Genomic DNA, 19,384 nt, shown 5'->3' on the forward strand with positions numbered 1-19,384 from the left:
GACAGTAATTTACAAATTGTTAAGCGTGCGAACTAGACCATGACCGAGTTGTATTTGTCTTGGTTGACTAACCTTGTTCTCGGTTGTTTACTGCAAAGGCTGCTATATTTAAACGTAACACGAAAGCCAAAAATTTATCGTTTACTGTCTTTATCGATAAGAGAAACGGGTTGGAATCAATAAATATTCAACTGTAGACGATATCGAGGAATTTAATCGAGACAAGGAGTTTCCTTTCACTGTAACTATTTGTCTGCGAACAATGTATCGTTATTTCCATAAATGATGAAAATCGAAAGTGCGACTGCGTTTGCTATCCTTAGAATCGGCACCTGCGAATTCCTTAAATATCTTCCGCTTGCTCGTTTAATAATTGACCGGATAAAAACGCACGAGACAATAATCTCGATTAATTTAGATCTTCAATATGACGAGTTCGATTTTTCTTCTCCAAAACTTCCATAGCCGGAATAGAAAAAATTGTAATGGTATGCAAATAACAGGAAGAACTTAACTCAGCCATATACAAATGTGATATATCTGTGCAGACAATCATAGAGATAGTACTCTGCGACGAGCAGAAAGAGTAAACGTAATAAAGAGAAGGGAGAAAGTGACGTTGGTATATAAGCACTTGGCCATGACTTTGAAAGCATCAAAGTGATCGTGGCGAGTTAACACGACAGGTTGCTGAGGATTCGCTCTGGTGTGGAAATCATGAGAACTCTAGTAAGTTTCTGACCATCGATTTTTCTGTTAATCATGAGATCATCGTTTAGTTATTTTCGTTGCACAAGATGTCAAGCATCAAAATACTATTTTCTTAATCTGTATGAATTAACAAGCACGATTATTGATTATAGGTATTCACCGCTTTAATTACCTTGGTATGTGCCTCCTACGAAGAGGATCATGGCAGTTCCACCTATCATGAGACATCGAAACCCGTGGAAATTCCCATTTACAAAAAATACGCTATACCAATTCCACATCCAGTTCCAGTTCCAATTCCGCAACAAATTAAAGTCCCTATTCCGCAACCTTATCAAGTCGAAGTTCCAGTGCCGCATCCAGTGCCCGTAGAAGTAGTCAAGCACGTTGAAATTCCAGTAGAAAAACCCGAGCCCTATGTGGTGGAGAAAAAGGTACGATGAAACGCAAAATTTTTTGCTTTATATTACATTTAATTGTTTAGTGGTTGGTAGAAATGCTCGAGCATTTTACGAATATGAAGAGCGAAAACAAATATTAATATTATTCCTCGCAAAACAGTTACAGTAATTATCGTTAGAGATATGACCGCGCTGTTTAATTATTCCAATATATTATTGTTATGAAATGTAAATATAATTTCATTCTCATGAAATTTAACGTAAAATTACTTACGATCTGACCTCATTGCACGAACATAGCTACTGCAATTCAAACGTATAGGAATTACTAGAATGTTAATATCGCGCAGGTACCATATGTTGTTGAGAGGCCATATCCAGTGACAGTTGAAAAGCACTTCCCGGTGCCTGTTCCGAAACCATACCCAGTCCACGTACCTGTCTACAAACACGTATTCCATCATCAAAGCAAGGGACACGGTTGGAAGCACTGATCTTGAGAGTTGTTTTTCCAAATTTCAGACAATTAGGCAAGAAAAAAAAATATATATATACGTATTTATATATGCACACCAAACCGAAAATTATAGTTTCTTGACATTATGACACTTGTACATAGTTCACTATTGTTGTAATTATACTATTTTTGTACTGTTTAAATAAATTGTTTTTGTTTTCATAATGTCGTTAATCGTTCCTCTCCCTTCGATAGAACATCGATTCATCGGAGCAATTGGAAAGTTTCGAAAGCGTGTAGTTTAGTCGAAGTAACGTACGGTCGAAGTAACACTGACCACCTAAATAAATAACTCTATACGTTAGCTTTTTCTTGTTTCACAGTATTTCTCAACCAGGTCGGTAAAGGTATGACAATGATTTTATCAATCCGGAGACTACCTCCTAGTCGAGAGAGTTCTTTTAACTCAATTGCTGCTGAGATTCTAAAAAAAAAAAAAAAAAATAATTACTTTCTGACCCGAAGTAAGTAAGAAAAAGTAAGTAAAGATCGACCACCTTACGACGATCTCTACCCCGTTGTAATTTTATCGGTCTTAACGATACGAACCTGGCGAGTACTTTCCGCGTTCGAATCATTAGTAATTAACTACCATGAATCTATTCACGAGGCATTATGCGCCTTGAACGATACATAGTTCGTAATCACAAATCAATCACGAACGTAATTTACTGTCACTATGATGGAAACGGAGACACACATATATATATACACTCTGTGGATAAAACCGTAGGATATATTTCAGCCGAACAAACTGTTTTACCTTTTTGCGAATTTCTGTAGGCAATACCCGGAGCGATGCAATGTGTTACGAGGCTTGCCCTCCGGTTTTCTCGAATCACAAAGTAGCCAATGACTGGCGACGGTGTGGTAAATGACGAACGCCAACCTAACGACAGCGACATAACAGGGCTGTTCGCCCGAGGTGCAGAATTTATTCAGGAAATACCGGGGCGCGACCACTTGCATCATAGGCTTGGCTGTCGACCGCTTTTTACGCCGCTTAAGGGAATCACATTCGTCTTTGGTCCGCAAGAAACTTGCCCTGCTTAAGTGTAGCAAAAGTTTATAAAACCAGGGACCACGCACAGCGCGCTTTTAGTTTTACCCGGGACTTTAGTACCGACGTTTATCGAGAAGATCGTTCAACCGACACTGAAATCATGTTCAGATTGCTGGTAAGCAAACAGACAGAAGAAACCTCGACACTTTCCACTTTTTCAATTTTGTGATATTCACTGATTGTTACGTCTCAATTTAGGAACAGAGTAGCACGTATCTAGTTGTTCATTCATGTACGGGATAAAGAAACGATAAGCGAGTTTCTAACGTTTCGAGGTACTTGTACATTCTAAAATATTTATGTGATCTCCAGATACCGTGCCTGATATGGCTGTCAAGCGTCCGCTCGGAAACCGCAGTGGACATGCACATGCACATGCCGGATGGCATGATGGAAGACAAAGCGGCTATGAAAAGGGAGTCGTATTATAACCCGTGCCCTCCGACTTACTCGCATCCTATCTCGTACTCGCCGCCACCGCAAATTTACGTGAAACCGTACGTGCAACCAGCGCCTATACAGTACATTCCGAAACCGATGATCACCTACGTGAAACCATCTCCACCACCGGTCGTTGTGAAACCAGCCCCGGTAATCGTAAAGCCGATCGTTCAAGAAAAAGTGGTTTACCCGATCTATCAGAAACCAATGATCTCGTATGCGCCAATCTATCAAAAACCCATCTATTACGCGCCTATGTATCAGAAATTGATGTATCAGGCACCTAAGGTGTACTTGAAGAAATACGAACTACCGATTACTCAAGTGATTCAGAAGCCTCAGATTTCATATCCCATTCAGTACCATCAGCCGAAAGTGGTACAGATCCCGGCGCCACAGATCAATTTGGTGAAGCTCGCACAACCCATCGTTCATACCCAGCCTATTTACCAGTCGTCCATAAAACCGTACTGCCCTTAAGAAAAATTCATGGACAAATGTCACGGTGCGATTGCAACGATCGAGTCGATCGATCGCTTAGGTCTTTTGAGAACGTTCCGGAAAATCGGAAGATAATTCGGCGTTTCCGAGAAACTTTTCGCCCATTGAAACGATCATGTCGCGATAGCCTTAACCTGCCATAACTATCAGCGTAGTCAAGCGTAATTTAGCGAAATATCCGTTTCGCAAATTGTACAATAAAAACGAAGGAACTATCAATCTTGCTGTTGAATGTGCTCACCCTAACCGTTCGTCCTCCAACTTTCCCCTTTCCAGCCATTTCGTAATCCCAGCGGCAACTCTTCTTCAATATCGCGAAATAAGAGCTCTTAACTCGACTACGACCCGATTGAAACTCGTTAAAAGCTTAAACCCTCGCCCTACACCATGTAGACCTGTTTCAAACGTAAAGTTTCGATAGCCGGCTAATTTTCGCAAAACTTTGCCAACCTTTTCATTCGCCAGTACGATGCTGACCTAGAATTTCATAACAGACCAATGTCCTTTCTGCAACACGGGATTACGGCAGTCTGCAGATATCTCCCGTACTGAGATTGCCTTTCTCGAGATCTTAATCCGTCGACCCGTGGAAACTCATTTTCTCATGAAAGTTTCCTCGATTATTCCGGCAAACCGAATAGCATTATCATTGCTCTTAAGATCGCGTATTATCTGCTTTTGCCCCTTCATCGATTTGTAGACACCGGTTTTCGACAAACAAACTTTGGAATTCGTTACACGCAATGAAACTCGTTTTCTACTGATTTCGTCGGCGATATTACAAATTAGGCGCAGTATACCGTCAAAGTTGTTATCTCCCTTTATGTTAGTTTACTGTGCTCCTATTATGTACTGCATCTATGTATTCGCATTTCCTCTTTAATTGTCATAAATTACATCGGAAGACGGAGAAGCTGCGCGATTCAACGTAAACGACATGTTCCGTCATATTTGCGCCTTCTGTCAGACCGTTCGATTGCGCCAGATCGATGTTCGCCTTGGTCTAAGTAAGGAATTAATTACGAGCCAGTTGCGGCGAGCTTTCCAATCGATCCTCGATTATTTCGAAGAATTGCTATTTCCACACCCGTTCGCCACAACGGGCAATCCTATTACGCAAGTCACAGCGCGGTTTTTGTAACCGACAACGTACGGGGGTGTAATTTTCCAACTTTCTTATTTACACGGTTTGTCGAAATTCTTAACCAATGTCGCATATAAAACGAATGTTAACAAGCAGATTCTTTAGTAAAACTGTTGAAGATCGTAGGATAGTTCTAAGACGTCGCTATGACATACAGTATGAGATACTACGTAAGTAAGACGAGTGATATTAGTTTCGTGACTTGGTTAAAATTTGATTCGTTAGAAGCGTGACTTCTCTGTTGCAGTTGTGTCTCGCGATCGTTGTCGTTTGCGAAGCGGCAAGAATACCCAGAGTAACCGAGCAACCATATTTTCCGAATTTTCAAGACATTTATCCGAATCGTAATTATCAAACTGAGTCAGTGAATAACCAGGATGATGGGCCATTTTTTGGAAACTATAGAGCGCACGAAGGGAACGCAGGTATAGGAAACGAGTTTTACGATCATCGAACTCCCATCGGTGGCCGAGTAAACTTTGTTCATCATCTCACAAGAGGTAACGTGAGAGTATTGTTAATCATTTCCAAAGTTATTAGTAAATCTTTCGTTTTTCAGTTCCGTTCGAAGAATTTAGAGGCCGAGACGCAGTTCCCCGGCATTATGATCGATTTAACCATGCGATTAATTACGATTATCAGTTATAAAAGTTTTATCAAGTTTACGTTGATCTGATGTATATCGAATATAATTAATGCTGCAAACGGATCGAGCTAGCAATCTCTTTATTTCTCCTTGTTCCTTTATATTCAATATATATATAATATATATTGAACGATATATAGGATAATATAGGTTAATATAATAATTTGTGTAAATAACATTATTAGAAAGAAAACAACGACGGGGTAATTATTATGCTAGGCTCTTCTTTTGTTCGATTTTCTTGTTTTTTTTTTTTTTTTTATGTACAATACTATTTTGGCTCATGACGTTACGACTTTGGACCATACATACGAGGATACTCCTTCGAGATAGGAGAAAATGAACGTATCCTCCAAAAACGAGTACCTGCTCGATCATGAATCAAGATCATTCGACAGTTAGGACACTAATACTCTAATCGCGGCGGATGACACCAGTGACACCACCACTGGCGTATAATCTATCAACTATGTCCGACCGTAAAAGCATTGTTTGAAGTAAAATATAGCGAAAGAATCGTCACGGTGGTGGCAAATTCCTTTTGGCATTAGGCATGAAATACACGCGCTCGTACAGTCGCTCACTTTCCTCACGCACCCGGTACGATAGAATTCGATAATAGCGTTAACAATCGAAAAATATTGAAATCGACGAATCACACGACACGCTCGACCTGTGTGATCCGTTTCTCATTTATATCTTATAATATGTATAATAAATATATAATATATATATAATATATATACTTATTAATATAAGAACTTGACTAGATCATTTTAGTTTTTATTGACTCCCTTATTTAGTCTAGGTACTTGCTCGTGCGACGACGGAGAGTATGAAGTTACAAGATGTTTCTCTTATAAAAAAATATTCAGGAGAATGAACTAGAGTACGAATAACGCGGTTTGTCTGTTGCTTCCGGTTCTCAGCATACTGAGAACGATAGCTAACGAGGCTTGATCCCAATTCCAGTTGTAATTAACGTTAAGAGCGGATTCTCCGAATACAGCAGCACCTCAACTTTTTCCCAACTTTCTTAGTCAATCTATCGGCCATCACACGTAGCATTCGGTTTTAGGACCCAACTCGTATTCCATTTCCTCGTTGTTGTACATATCCATAACCTGAAATACGTTATTCAAATACATACTTAATACAATTTATGTGATTGCATTTTCTGGACTAGTACAAGGCAAAAGATATTTCATTTACCGCATTCATGTCTTTCTGCAATTCCTCTAGTTGTTTTTCATGAATGAGTTTCAACTTCTCTTTTTCCCTGTTTTGAATCAGTTGTGCGATTCTTCTCTCTTCCATAAATTTTTTCGTGTTGTTCTGCTGTTTTTCTCTAAGCCGACCCTCCTTGATTCCCCGAGTCTTCAACGTTTTATCGTTCATCACTTCCCTCATACTTTCTACCGAGAGTCTCGCTTGTCTCGCGTTCATCTCTTTGATCTCGCGCTCGTGTCGTGCAGTAAGTTGCTTTTGCTGGGCGAGTTGAGCAGCCACGCATAATTTTCGCAAGCTATTCCGTCGTTCCTCCAGATGAGAACGTACCAGGTCACGTTCCTCGCGTCGTTGTCTATCGGCCAATCGAGACCATTGAACAGTTTGTTCGGAAACCTCGCGACGAACGGTCGGGTCTCTCGAAAGTTCCGCTTTGCTATTGAAACAAGAAACAAAGAAAACGAAGAAAACTGAATCTCTCGTCCGAAAGTGCCCGGTAGCGCTAAGAATTGCTCATACTTTTTTCCTTTGATGATCTTCTCTATCGCAGCACAATGTTGTTTCTGGACGGCGAGTTTCTCTTTCTGGTGCCTCTTCTTCAGGGATTCCAATTCCTTTTGCTGTTTCCTCAGTACTTTTTGATATCCCTTTTCTTGTCGCAACAATTCCACCGTTATGGGATTGAATTTCATTTCCTCTGAGAAAAATAAACAAGTCTGTAAATACGCGTGTTCAACGTGGATCGTCTGAATCGTTTACCTCGCGGTTTAGGTACTTCGCGGTGATGAGCAGGCATGGAATCAGAATGTCCTTTACTGTCGCTCTCTTCTATTCCAAGGCCACGCATTTTATTTTGCGATGCATTTTCAGGTTTCTTGTAGGCCCGTGGTGCCGTGAGCGCGTCCATAAATCCTGTGAAATTAAACTCGAATGAAATCACCTGCCCAACGATCGAGAGCGTCATCGAAGCATACCTTCGTAGCCATCCGGTACGTAAATCTTGATCTCGATATTACAGAACAGCATTGGCAAGGACATGGGAAAGTTTGCCTCGGTTCGCAGAGATATATGTCGATATCCTGATTGTAGACCGTCTAATGGGACGATTCTTTGACCTAGCAGCTTGCCGTTGGATTCGTCGTAAACCGCGAATCGCAAGGCTGCTAAATCGGGAAGGACGACTTTTCGAAAGAGAAAAGGTTCTTCATTGTACACGGGATTCAGGCCATTCGCTGGAACTACTCTCGTCCGAAATTCTTTACGAATCGTATCTGTCGGTAGACCGTACATTTCTACTTCCACGTACGTTCCGACTTTCTTATCGGATAAAAATTGACCTGCGATTACCTGCCAACACGAACGCAAATTACTACGAGTGTTTTCGAAGTACAACACGAATGGAATAGCGAAGTACCTGGACGCTACATTGTGTAGCTATTACACCATCCACGGGGCTCTCCGCGAAAGGATCGAAACTTCGATCGGCTCGTCTCATGAAATCCGGTTTCAGTAGGTAACCAGAGGAACCGTTATACTCGAATTTTCCCTGATTCAACTGCATCGGCAAGTCCGCGGTTTGGAAATTTAACGACACCATTTGACAGCCAGCGTTCCAGAAGACCTATTTTCAATGATCGATCGTTGGGACGATACGTGAAAAGGCCATCTGTGTTCGCGATCTATTTGTTGCAAAAATTACCTGTGGCATATAATTCGATGAATCCGCTCGAGTGCCTTTCGGATAAATGCGGCTCATTTGACGCTTGTTATAATTGACGAACTCGATGGCTTGCGTCTTCAAGTAATTCAGGCCAGCGGTTTCCGCGAAGGAAGACATATTGTGATGAATATTCTTTTCTGTACAAGAGGGCACGTACATCAATCTTTTCTCTCTTTTAAGCGCGTTACTGAGGGAAAGCTTTGCCTTACGTTCGGCAATATCGAAGCCCGGGAATTTTATAGGTTGAGCATAGTTGACCATAGAGGATAACCATGGGTGAACATTTGTTGTACTTCCAGTATACGGCTGAACCACCGCTAATTCCAGCGTCTCGCCCAAACCTGTGCTAGAACTAGATTGTTGTTGGTTACCAGTCGTCGACGACGCCACGGACTCAGCTGTCGAGACTTCTTCCTGAAAGATAAGCAACTTTTCTTTCGGCAAACCATTTCGTTCGACTCGACATAGAAGCAGGATGTTACAAGTTACATGCTGATAATTTTGCCAAGATTGTTAAAATTACCTTTACCGATTGTTGCTCGACGACCGCTGCCACAGACGGTGGTGCGCTCGCATCTTCTTTGACCTCGTCCTCGATGACAAATTGACCTTGCCGAAATAATTCCAACTCGTGCTTCTCCACCTCGGGTTTCAAACGTTTATTCTTTATAAGAATTTTACGTTTCAGCATGCTGGGCGGTGGTAGGGGCATCCCTGGTTCTAGCTGTTTTATCAAACCATATATCAATATATAATATCTCTTTCTGCTTCCATATCTGATCTTGCGCGTGTAGTTTCTATCTCTTAAAACGTGCCTATGTAATTTAATCACGAGTACTCGAACATATTGTACCGAGTAGCAGAGATAACCTCCGATAAGAATGAGTGGAAGCGAGTTATTCTTGTCTATCGATAGAATTCGCGATTTCGATTGACGTATTTAATTTTCTATCACGAGAATCGATGAAACATCTCGCCGTCGAAGCAACTATCGTAAGACATTGGAGACCGACGAGAAAAACTCACGGGAAATTCTTTGAGAGGCTCCTTGAGAAGCAGGTCTCCTAGAATTTCGTCGCAGTACTTCGCCAGTTTGTATTGTTGCTTCTTGCTGCAGTGGTTTTCGAAGCTAAGAATAACCGGATATTCCGATGTGACGAACGCAGTGTCTCGAACTGCGTAAATAACATCTCTGAAGAGAATGTCCGTGCACATAGCTTTGCCGTGTGTAATTATCGGTTCCTCGTCCTCTCCTTTGCCATCCCAACAATCCAATTCGACGCACCTTCGAGAGGAACAACGCTACGTTCTAATATATCTGGGTAGAGTAACTTTTACTCTCGTTAACCTTACCTACAACCAGCTAACAACACTTGTCTGTACATCTCAACGCTGCTTTTGCCACCAAATTGTCGACCACTCAGATACGTATTGTGACTCGAGTTAATGTAATAATGAGCCAACGGTTGGTCCATATCCATGTAGACGTCCAGCCTGTCCAAGAAAACAGGCGCGTTCTCATCGGACATCAGGTACCTTATAAAACCATCTTTCGTCATCGTTTCTGAAAGGACGTGATTGCTTCTGAAAGGATGGCATTTCGCAGGTACAAACTAACTCGAACACGTAGCCGATCGACGATTAATATTTAGCGGAGAAAGAAGGCCACGAAATTTGGAAAGCAAGATATTATGATACATCGATTAGAAATCTTACTTTGATTTCGCGCTATTTCATTTTGTTCGTAATCGTTTATAATCTCTGACGCCCTCTTCTCGTCGTACAGCGGATATAAGATCTCGTTCAAAGTTGGATCCCGTTGCTTCTCGTTTAGAAACGTGACCAGTTGTTCCAAATTGATTGTGTCCGCTTTGCCCTGGGTGCTGAGAATATTCAATGCAAATAAACCATCGTTTCTGCGTATATTAACGAATCAATCTCGAATAGCGGAAATATGACGTACGAAAATTATACTTCCTGCACTTACATGGATTGAAACAATTCCTCTATGTCATTCCTCGGGCAAATTTTGTGGTAGAGCGCGTAGAATGCGTCGAACGTGAAATCCTCTGGTTCGATGACATCGTTCTACGAAGTCGTAATCAGAGTTTTAATAAACGTACCACAAGATTTTCTGCACGTAATTTATTTGTAAATACCTTCCCGCTAGATAGGCCTAAATCGGCGAGGCACTGATAAACAAGCTTTTCCGTTTTTCCAGATGCGAAAGTTCTTGCGACCACTTTCACCGGAACTTTTCCATTTGGATCGATCAACATTCTAAGCCGCATCCAGCTGGAACATGGCAAGGAAGGCTTTACTTTTCAACAATGTTTCGCGTAACTTTCTCGTTTATATTCGAAAAAGCACGAAATCACGAAACGTTTTCTTTTCTCGAAGTAAGAATATCTCGTGTTTACACTCTCTTACTCGATGCAAGTTTCAACATGCAAAGTCGGATATAACAAAAGTTTTCACGGTGGAGCTTGGGATGGAAAAGTCTAAAATCAATATCGCGAATAAATAGTCTGCCACCGGAAATTGCTCCTGGCCAATTATTTCATGGCGATCATATTTACGATCAATTGTGTAGGTGTAATTGCATTAGTAAACTCACTGTTTCTTCAAGCACGTAAGCGGGCAAACGTTGTTGGCTTTCACGTTGTGCGTAATCGATCGTACGCCATCCAGCCATATCTGTCATAGGACACAGCAAACACGTGGGCTTATTGATTATGATAATAATTGCTTAACCAATGGATTGGAAAGTTTTTTTTCGTGATCGATTTAAATACGCCCTTTTTTTCTAATTTGACGAATGCCGCGCGGAGTAATCTTATCACTACCAAGTATTCGATAATTTACAGGTCGATTTACTTCGTTTACTAATTTTTCAGAAGAATGATCAAACAGACGAGATTATATATCGAGTAAATTTACCTTAGCCGTCGCTGGATCCGGACAGACGACATGCTGGTAATTAATATTGGTATAATCTACGCCTGAACAGATGGTTAAACATTTCTCCTCTAACTGCTCTCCGTGTTTCGTGAGAAGCTTGTCGTACAATTTTGGATCCTGAATAAAATTAGAGAATGATCTTCAAATAGTTTACTCGGTCTGGAGCTTAAATAAAATATCAAAAAAAAAAAAAAAAAGAAAAAAACGTATATTGAGTATCCCATTGCTGCTTTTTCTTAAGAGGACATCATATCAAACGTGTTTCCACGTGGAATATCCCAAATATCGAAATATCAAAACACTTGTAAACCCTTGAAATGAAACGCAAACGTTCGCATCACTAGTGTATCGATTGTTACATGTAGTTGTACTCGTCAAATAAATTTTTAAAAATCCAGATATGATGCAGTTTCTTTTTTTTTTTTTTTGTCTCTAACATTCACGTTGCTCAAAGGGAAAGACATTTTTACCTTTGGTAATCCACCGGCGCGTATATCGCTCACTTGGCACAACTCTATCACATCTCCGTCCTATACATAAAATAAAATATGACTCACTGGAATAATTAGATAATATACTCGCATTTCAATTTTCCATACGACGCGTTGCAACGAAAGAGATACAGTCTCTTTTCAGGATATAAGAGGAAAGTGCACTCACCTTTCCTTCGCTTTGCCAATAGATAAAAAACCCATATTCATCGACCTTAAACATGCAGTTTAATTCGAGCTCCGTGTTGTCCTTTTCCTCTGACCACCGATCGAACACGCATCCCTGACGAAGCGCTAGCGGTACCTCGATCTGCCAATTGAACTCGAACCTTTTCGTCATCTTTTTTGCACCAATTTGACCGTGTCAAGTCGCACACACGTCAGGTTTCGTCCAATTCCTATTAACGGTTTAAACAGTTTTATTAAACAATTCTGAAATTGTGACACGGCTTATCGGACACGGAAAGAAAGAATTCCCGATCGTATCTACTCGCAAGAGATAAAACACTTTTCGAGTGTAACAGATCTGTAGATTTTGTTCACCCAATGTAATTATTAAATTACTATTAAGTTCGTCTAACCACGTGGACTTCGGTATGAAATTGCCTGAAATTATTAATCGCGGTAATTTTAACAAACTGCAAGGTCCGCCGTGTCGTTTCCATCGCACTAGCTCATTGCCGATTCCGAAAGGTTACGAAAGCTTCCAAAGATTACGAAAGTCGGCCGCGCGCCGTGGAATACGAAACGATCTGTGCGGTTACTCTTTGATGCTGTTCATTTATTTAAAACGTGCGGCATTACACATGGAGCGCCAATCGATACGTTGGTTCGATTAACTCGCGTATACGTAGTGTGCCCCTTGCCTTAATAGTATTCTCCCAACCTCAATTGAGTGTTAACCTCCGAGAGAATGAACGCAATACGTGCTTTGGCCCCTTTTACCTGCATCAAAATCCAATTAAACGTTGATCTGGTTACGGGAAGCTCCGTTCAACGTGAAACATCCAACGTTAGTTGGCTTTCTAATGGCGAAATCTCGTTTCATAGGGAATCATCTTTGCGGACAAATCGAGGATCGCGACACCGCAAGATCTACGAGAACATCAGTTTTGTTACTATCGGCTTCGGAAACACGATTCGTGGTAACTTTAACGACATTTTCTCAGCTTCGAATGCTGGATGCTCTCTCCAGGGACAGAGTTAACCGAATTTCTCAACCCATTTTTCTTGTATGTACATTGGAAAATTTGCATCTTATGCATTTATATTACCAGCATCTGTTCGGAAACGTCTTCTTTGTTCTTCTCACGATGGAATGAAATACGATCGAACCGATAGCTCGGATAGAGGATGTTAGACCGTTTAGCAAAGGCCATTCGAAATGGACCGCTTTTGAAATCACGGCACAAGTTACGCTACATAACCGTGAGGTTTTCTGTTTTTTCGAACGGTCGATATTGTATCGAAGCGCAAAGGATTTACTGGCATCGTTGCACTGATTGACCTTTATTCCCTGGCTACAAAGTAGGACGAACCATAGACAGAAACGGCTAGGTGAAAATAGAACGATACTAGAATACACCACGGCCTCTGTATCAGGAAATGTATCCTGAACGATTGGCTATGTTTCACGAGTTCAGAGATGGCTCTTATTATCTTCTAGGTGATTAAAATTCATGTTTGCTAGCACCCGGGCGATACAAAAGAACCCGCTGTAAATGGATACTAAAGTTTTATCTTTTGTGGACGACATCGAAACACGGAACAAACAACGCAATAACACGATATAGATCACTTACGACGTTAAGAACGTTTCTTCCTGGCTGGCTTGCACATCTTAGTTTTCTGCTACACCTACGACAAGAAAAATCGAATAAATTTGGTAAATGCAGTTTCGCATATCTCAAGGAAAGAGTCAAAGTCTAAGATTCTATACATAGCAATCGGTATACAAATTGATTTCGCGGAACTTTATAATCAAACTTTGGTGGATATTTCACGCCGCTGTCAAACATCGTTTTTCTTTAACTGTTACCCTGTTTCCGGTCAATACAAAGCTGTGCATGTTCCATTCGATCTTTGATACATCAGATTCTTGGAATCGTGCGAAGTATTTATGGACGAAAGTTGAACTAACATCGCTCGATACTAAATTGAATGCAACATACGATATCTCATCTCAATTTTAGTTTTGCCTGGGAGGAGAAAAATCGTAGGTAGTGTGTTCGGTACTTACTATCCATAGCGCGATGCAATGCTTAACGATATATCGAGATTTACTATTGCTATTGTCGCATAAAACTCCGATGTTGACGTTGAATATCACAGAAACGCAGTGCTAACGAAGTGCAATTAATAAAACGTTTATCGTTCGTGCAACACTGACTATCATTTTGTAACTGGATTTATCATTCGCGAATGAGAAAGGTCGAGCACCTATCAATGTCTCTATCGTCTACGGATATCCCGCCCCGTTTTATCGAACATTATCTTAATTGACGCAAAAGGAAGTTTTGTAAAAGTCAGCTAATGACGTCTGGCATTTATATTGAGTACCATGAGCACAAAAATGCCTTCGCGATTCTTTTGTATATTATTCCTCCGTAGCTCTGTATTCGTTTAAAAATAAAGCTGAACCCTAAATCTCTAGACATTCTTTACATACCTCTAAGAAGAGGGAACAATGACTGTGTACAATGAAACCAAACGTGAGTACAACAAAAGACTGGCGAAACACAAAAGAAAATAAAAGCGAAGAAGACTGTTAAGGAAACGTAACTAAATATCCGAGTGTTAGAATTTTCAAAACGTTCTCTAGTCTGACTAGATGACTAGTCTCTAGTCATCAAAGCTGATGCTGGTTTCTGTCAATATCGTTAGAGTAATAACACTTACTCATATATTCATCGTCACATCGCTAGTCATTAATTATACTTAAAAAAAAAAAAAAAAAGTTGAACGTAATTGCAATGGAATTTCTAAGAACTAGTAATTCATCGAAGGTTTAATCGACGAAACTTGAAGAAATTACGCGAGTCGATACAGCGAATTTGTTCGTATAGTTATAGTCGTAGTTGTTTTATTTTATTTCCCCCACGCTCGACTCACCACTACACCGTATACCTCTGTATAAACCGGTTGTAGTACATATATACGGAGACGGTGCGTAAACAGAGGAGCGTTACGAAAATAATGTAGGAGTGCGGCTCGTGCCGGGCTTCTTTTCCTTGGCACGATGAAAACGTTTCTGGCGCCTGACAGTAAACGAATTCCAAGGAAGGGGCAGATGTAACGTAGTATCATAAGCGCGCGATTCTCTTCAGTTTACTTAATGGTAAGTGGTGATCGAGTATTTTGGTCGTGGAAGCGGAAGAACGTAGAATGCCGTAATATCTTGTGTCTTTGTTGATAGTCTACGGCATTGCTGAAACGGCCGATCGTAAAACTTCTTCATAGTAACTTTTTCATTGTATTTGATTAACATATCATTTACAGGTTTAAACATTCAACTACGTGCAAGCCTGTTAACTCTAATAATCCCATTCTTCTAATAATACCAAGTCCATCGTTCAGTTTTAAGTGTATTTAAAAAGATAATGAGCAAACACGATTAAAGTTATTCAAGACGAAGGAAACTTCGACCTTCTGTGGAGTGAAGTGGTATTGCTGATATAAATAACATTGTTTTATTACAATCTGCGAGTGTTAATTTTAAGAGGCGCACGAACGAAAGCCATTAAACAAGTTATGTATCGTGCGAGCAATCTCGTTGAATCATGAAAGATCCAAGTTATGTGCGTTACACGCTTATGCAATATCACGTAACGCCTTCACCCTGAACTCGCGCACACTGAATGAAATTATTGTACGATAAAAGCTTCCTGCGAATGAATAGAAATCGGAAGCAACAGACTAGACGCGTGTGTTCTATCAGTTTGATGTTTTCTCGGCTTCATCCCTCGGCTTCTCATGCCAGGCTTTTAAAATACGGCATTATCTCTCAACTAGCCATTACATGTTACGTACACACAAGGTAAACGTTTGCACTTTGATAAGTGGAACATGGTGAAAAAACATTTGCGCAGCCGATGAACACCGGTGTTACTTGAATTTGGAGCATAGGCGATTACACAGAGAATGGCCAGCGAGAATTTCTTCACGCCCCAGATTAATCGACAAGTGACCGTGGTTCAATTACCGCTTGTGGATCGGTAATTACATAACTTCCGGTGAAGGATGAGTTAAGCAGGCGCGACATTGACCGCTCAATCGCTTAATACGTTGGCCGGTCTCCTCAAGAAGAATGGAAATAAATGAGGGTCATGACCCGTATTGAGCGAGAGTAATGGAAGAGATCTCGCGATTCTTTCAGACTTCAATTCCAACTATTTCGCAGTTTATTCGTTGTAGACGCTGGTACCTCGTAAACTCATCAACACACAGATCTAGTTTGGTTATTTCTGCGTAGAAAATCTATGATTCGTTAGCAAGTTATTGCGAAGTTTACAGGCCTTGTGAAATTTGGAATTTTTTCTCGAAAAATTATTATATAATTATTTACAAGTTGTAGGACCTTTAATCGTCTATAGTCTACGTCAACGATGCTACGCGTTTATGTTTCGTTAACAAGTACGGTCGATATCACGTGAATATTTATAAACCAAACACTTCCAAACAATAGAATAAAAGACCTCGATAAACCATGGCGCGATTATCTGCGAAAAGAACGCGAAGCTGAGGTATCGGTCACGACGAAGATATCCGCGAAGGACGGCAATTACATTTCCTCGCGCCTAACAAGCGTAATATCCAAAGCGGCTATTTTCTATACTCGTGTAAAGCCCAATCCCCTCCAGCGAGAAGGTCAGAAGTCAGGAAAAAAGGAGCAGGAAGGGGGAGAGAAGCAGATAAAGTGCTTGATGGTGGGTGACAAGCTAATATCGAGGATGGTAAGGTGGCCGAAGGGACCGACTGGGAGGCAATATCTTGTAATGGATGTGATGTTTCTCGGCAAACTCATTCCATGGAAGGTTGTGCATTTGCCTAACCATTTCTCTGCCACGCTTCTGATTCCCTTGACCTCGAAAATCCCTCCGGAGATCTACAATCAGGGTCGTGCGAGTCCTTGCCGTTTTTCCTCTTTTACATTCTTACCTAACGTCTTATCGTACGTTGCTCGTACGACGCAGCTATCAATTAGCAAATCGTGCACTCGTCACGCTTGCCACTTGCTACGATACGTTTATCTGGCTATGTGTTTTACTTTCTAGGAATGTGCGCTCACGAAACAAGTCACAAGCGAAACGCACGGAATGTAATGCTCGTGGGTCAGCACGCATGAGCGGTACGTAAACGCACGGGGAAGACAAACAGAAGCAGGACCGATGGCGAAGAGAAGGAGGAAGGGAGACAGAGGAGCGTTCAGATAAAGAGAGCAATAGGAAACGAGAGAGATGAGGAGATTAGAAAAAAAATATAGAAAAAGAAAGGGGAAAGAAAAGAAAGTATATAGTCTGAGATAACTGGCGGTTGATGAACGCGCGTGTATCTCGTAAATGACGCTCTATGTTAGCGGTTATCCAATTGACAAAATCCCGTTTATTGCGACAACGTTTCAATTACGTCTCGAGCGAAATGAACGAAACGAGTTGATCGAATCGTATACAGCTTCCATACAAATTCGACACGTTCGTTTGCTCCGAAATCGAATACACATCTAGATCTGTGAATCGTCAATTACGTCTATGCCACGCTCGCCGATTCTCTAACATTCGATTCTACATAAATTTATAAAACGTCGACCGATAGTTTATACGGTTAGCAAGCGTCCAAGGTTCCGGATGAAACGCAATGTGCCTGTGACGTGCAGTAACCATGAACGGTCGTGTACGATGTCGAGCGCGCGCACACACATATACAGAGGCGCGCGCGCGAGTGTTCACAATCACACATGGGCGTACTATGCCGTGAACGAAATTTCTGTAAGGTGTCTTGCCTTACCGTGTGCGAAATTACCGGCTGACTGATGGCAACAGTCCCATGGCGATTCGATTACATTCTATCACGATTCCTCTTGCGCCGGTCTGCACACTCGAGTGTCCACGCACTCGACTTCTCTACTCACGAAAAAATAAAAAAAAAAATGAACGAACTTTACAGAAGAAGCGCGCGTTTCTTCGACTCGACACTGAACGCCTTTCAGGCGCGGCGGAAGAAACTGACGGTGCGACACCGTCTGTTGACGGGCAAGCCACTAGCCTGGCTCGATACCGTCCTTTTCTCCTGCGCGCATGTGCCGCCGTGACACAGCTTGCCGCTCTGTCTTCGCTTTTACTCGGTTAGTAAAAACGGTACCTGCCTTTCGAATTGCACGGCAACTATTTCGTGCAATAAATTGTCACGAAATGAAATGAAAGGAGCGATTCCGCTGGTATCGCATTACGCCCAAGAAATATTCGATTTCGTTGCTACTGTTATCACATCGGTGAATACGTAAATGTATTTGTGTCCGAGTAGGAACGGTGCGATTCTACTTCGAGACAGGCAACTGAAATACGTTTGAATGGAAACACTTTTTGAAATATATATATGCGTGTGGATAACGATTGGCTAGTCTGAATATTTGTATAATTCTAATTGGAAAGCGAGAAAGCATACAAGTTGGTTTTTTAGAAAATTAATATTCGAAATTATTTGAAATCGAATAAGCTTCTTATTTAATTTCATGGATTTCTGCGTTCGGATTCGGGCCACGGTTAATCAGAATTAGGATCTCTGTGTATAAAGATCTTGCGGTTTTACGGGTCAAGTAATTTTTCTTATTATCAAAATTGAATAGCGTTATATAAATTTGTAAGGCTACGATGAAACGTTCGTTTGGGCGTGAAAAATCTTCACATTATATATTCTACGTTTCTATAAAATCCTCAAATATATTCCAGCAAATAATGGGAGTGTGAATCAGAGGATATAAATATCTTTCTGGTGAATAAAACGAAGACAGCTATCTATACCTGGAGACAGATCATATGTAAATATACCTGCCACTCTGATCTACAGCCACTGTAACAGAAATAAAATAGGAACGCGTTGTATTAACCAAGTATCTGGAGCGAAAGATCAAATACTTACTTTTAACCTTCTCTTTTGTCACTGATAATCGTCGTTGATAAAAAGCGAAATGTTGCTTTCTCAATTACGCGTTTAGAAGCATATTCTTCAAGTAGTAGCATCCAAAAATATGCGTAATTGTTACGAGACAATTAGTTAACCGATTATACGAGTGTCTCGTTTTTCCAATCAATTATGACGATCGGTCGTCGTTTCTCGATTCAGCATTTCTTCTTCTTTCATTGTGGATTATGTATGCAGTTATCGAGAAAGTTGACATCTGGAATACCAATTTCGTTCATTAACAAAGCTAAAACTTGCTACTTGTGCTGGAACGACGCAACTTTGTTCGTTCAAACGAAAATCTGTTTACTGGAGAAACTAACTTCGCGTTTCCTAATTTTTTGACGTACAACAGAATGCTTCGACGTGCTTCGTCGTGTACCTT

General features: G+C 40.9%; 3 protein-coding genes and 1 long non-coding RNA gene across 9 annotated transcripts; 3 read left to right on the forward strand and 1 right to left on the reverse strand.

Moving 5' to 3' along the window:
* Positions 1-717: 717 nt before the first annotated feature.
* On the forward strand, positions 718-1,606 carry LOC138183265 (mantle protein-like). Its single transcript, XM_069119936.1, has 3 exons — positions 718-729; positions 864-1,145; positions 1,463-1,606. The coding sequence occupies exons 1-3, from the start codon at positions 718-720 to the stop codon at positions 1,604-1,606; spliced, it is 438 nt and encodes a 145-aa protein (XP_068976037.1).
* Positions 1,607-2,792: 1,186 nt separating this feature from the next.
* Positions 2,793-3,613, forward strand: LOC138183266 (uncharacterized). The gene is made up of 2 exons (XM_069119937.1): positions 2,793-2,807; positions 3,005-3,613. The coding sequence occupies exons 1-2, from the start codon at positions 2,793-2,795 to the stop codon at positions 3,611-3,613; spliced, it is 624 nt and encodes a 207-aa protein (XP_068976038.1).
* Positions 3,614-5,660: 2,047 nt separating this feature from the next.
* LOC138183599 (1-phosphatidylinositol 4,5-bisphosphate phosphodiesterase) lies at positions 5,661-18,089 on the reverse strand. Of its 5 annotated transcripts, none has more exons than XM_069120768.1 (20): positions 17,827-18,089; positions 13,626-13,680; positions 11,993-12,221; positions 11,803-11,862; positions 11,312-11,449; positions 10,989-11,068; positions 10,531-10,666; positions 10,359-10,459; positions 10,088-10,254; positions 9,725-9,935; positions 9,398-9,656; positions 8,901-9,095; positions 8,581-8,785; positions 8,351-8,508; positions 8,066-8,272; positions 7,626-7,998; positions 7,411-7,563; positions 7,171-7,348; positions 6,637-7,087; positions 5,661-6,548 (listed from the first exon to the last, which is right to left on the reverse strand). In XM_069120768.1, exons 3-20 carry the CDS (start codon positions 12,161-12,163, stop codon positions 6,480-6,482), a joined length of 3,312 nt encoding a protein of 1,103 aa, XP_068976869.1. In that variant the 5' UTR covers positions 12,164-12,221; positions 13,626-13,680; positions 17,827-18,089; the 3' UTR covers positions 5,661-6,479. The 5 variants fall into 5 exon arrangements, with proteins under 5 accessions (XP_068976869.1, XP_068976868.1, XP_068976865.1 ...); XM_069120767.1 differs by having other exon boundaries at positions 8,895-9,095; XM_069120764.1 differs by having other exon boundaries at positions 8,351-8,785; positions 8,895-9,095.
* Positions 14,900-17,310, forward strand: LOC138183603 (uncharacterized). Of its 2 annotated transcripts, XR_011174096.1 has the most exons (3): positions 14,970-15,160; positions 15,322-16,856; positions 17,097-17,310. It is a non-coding gene; the product is annotated as an uncharacterized LOC138183603 (long non-coding RNA). The 2 variants fall into 2 exon arrangements; XR_011174095.1 differs by having other exon boundaries at positions 14,900-15,160; positions 15,322-17,310.
* Positions 18,090-19,384: the final 1,295 nt, after the last annotated feature.

The sequence above is a fragment of the Bombus flavifrons genome, chromosome 9 (assembly GCF_040668555.2).
Source record: "Bombus flavifrons isolate JBK064 chromosome 9, iyBomFlav1_principal, whole genome shotgun sequence".
Lineage (NCBI taxonomy): Eukaryota > Metazoa > Arthropoda > Insecta > Hymenoptera > Apidae > Bombus > Bombus flavifrons.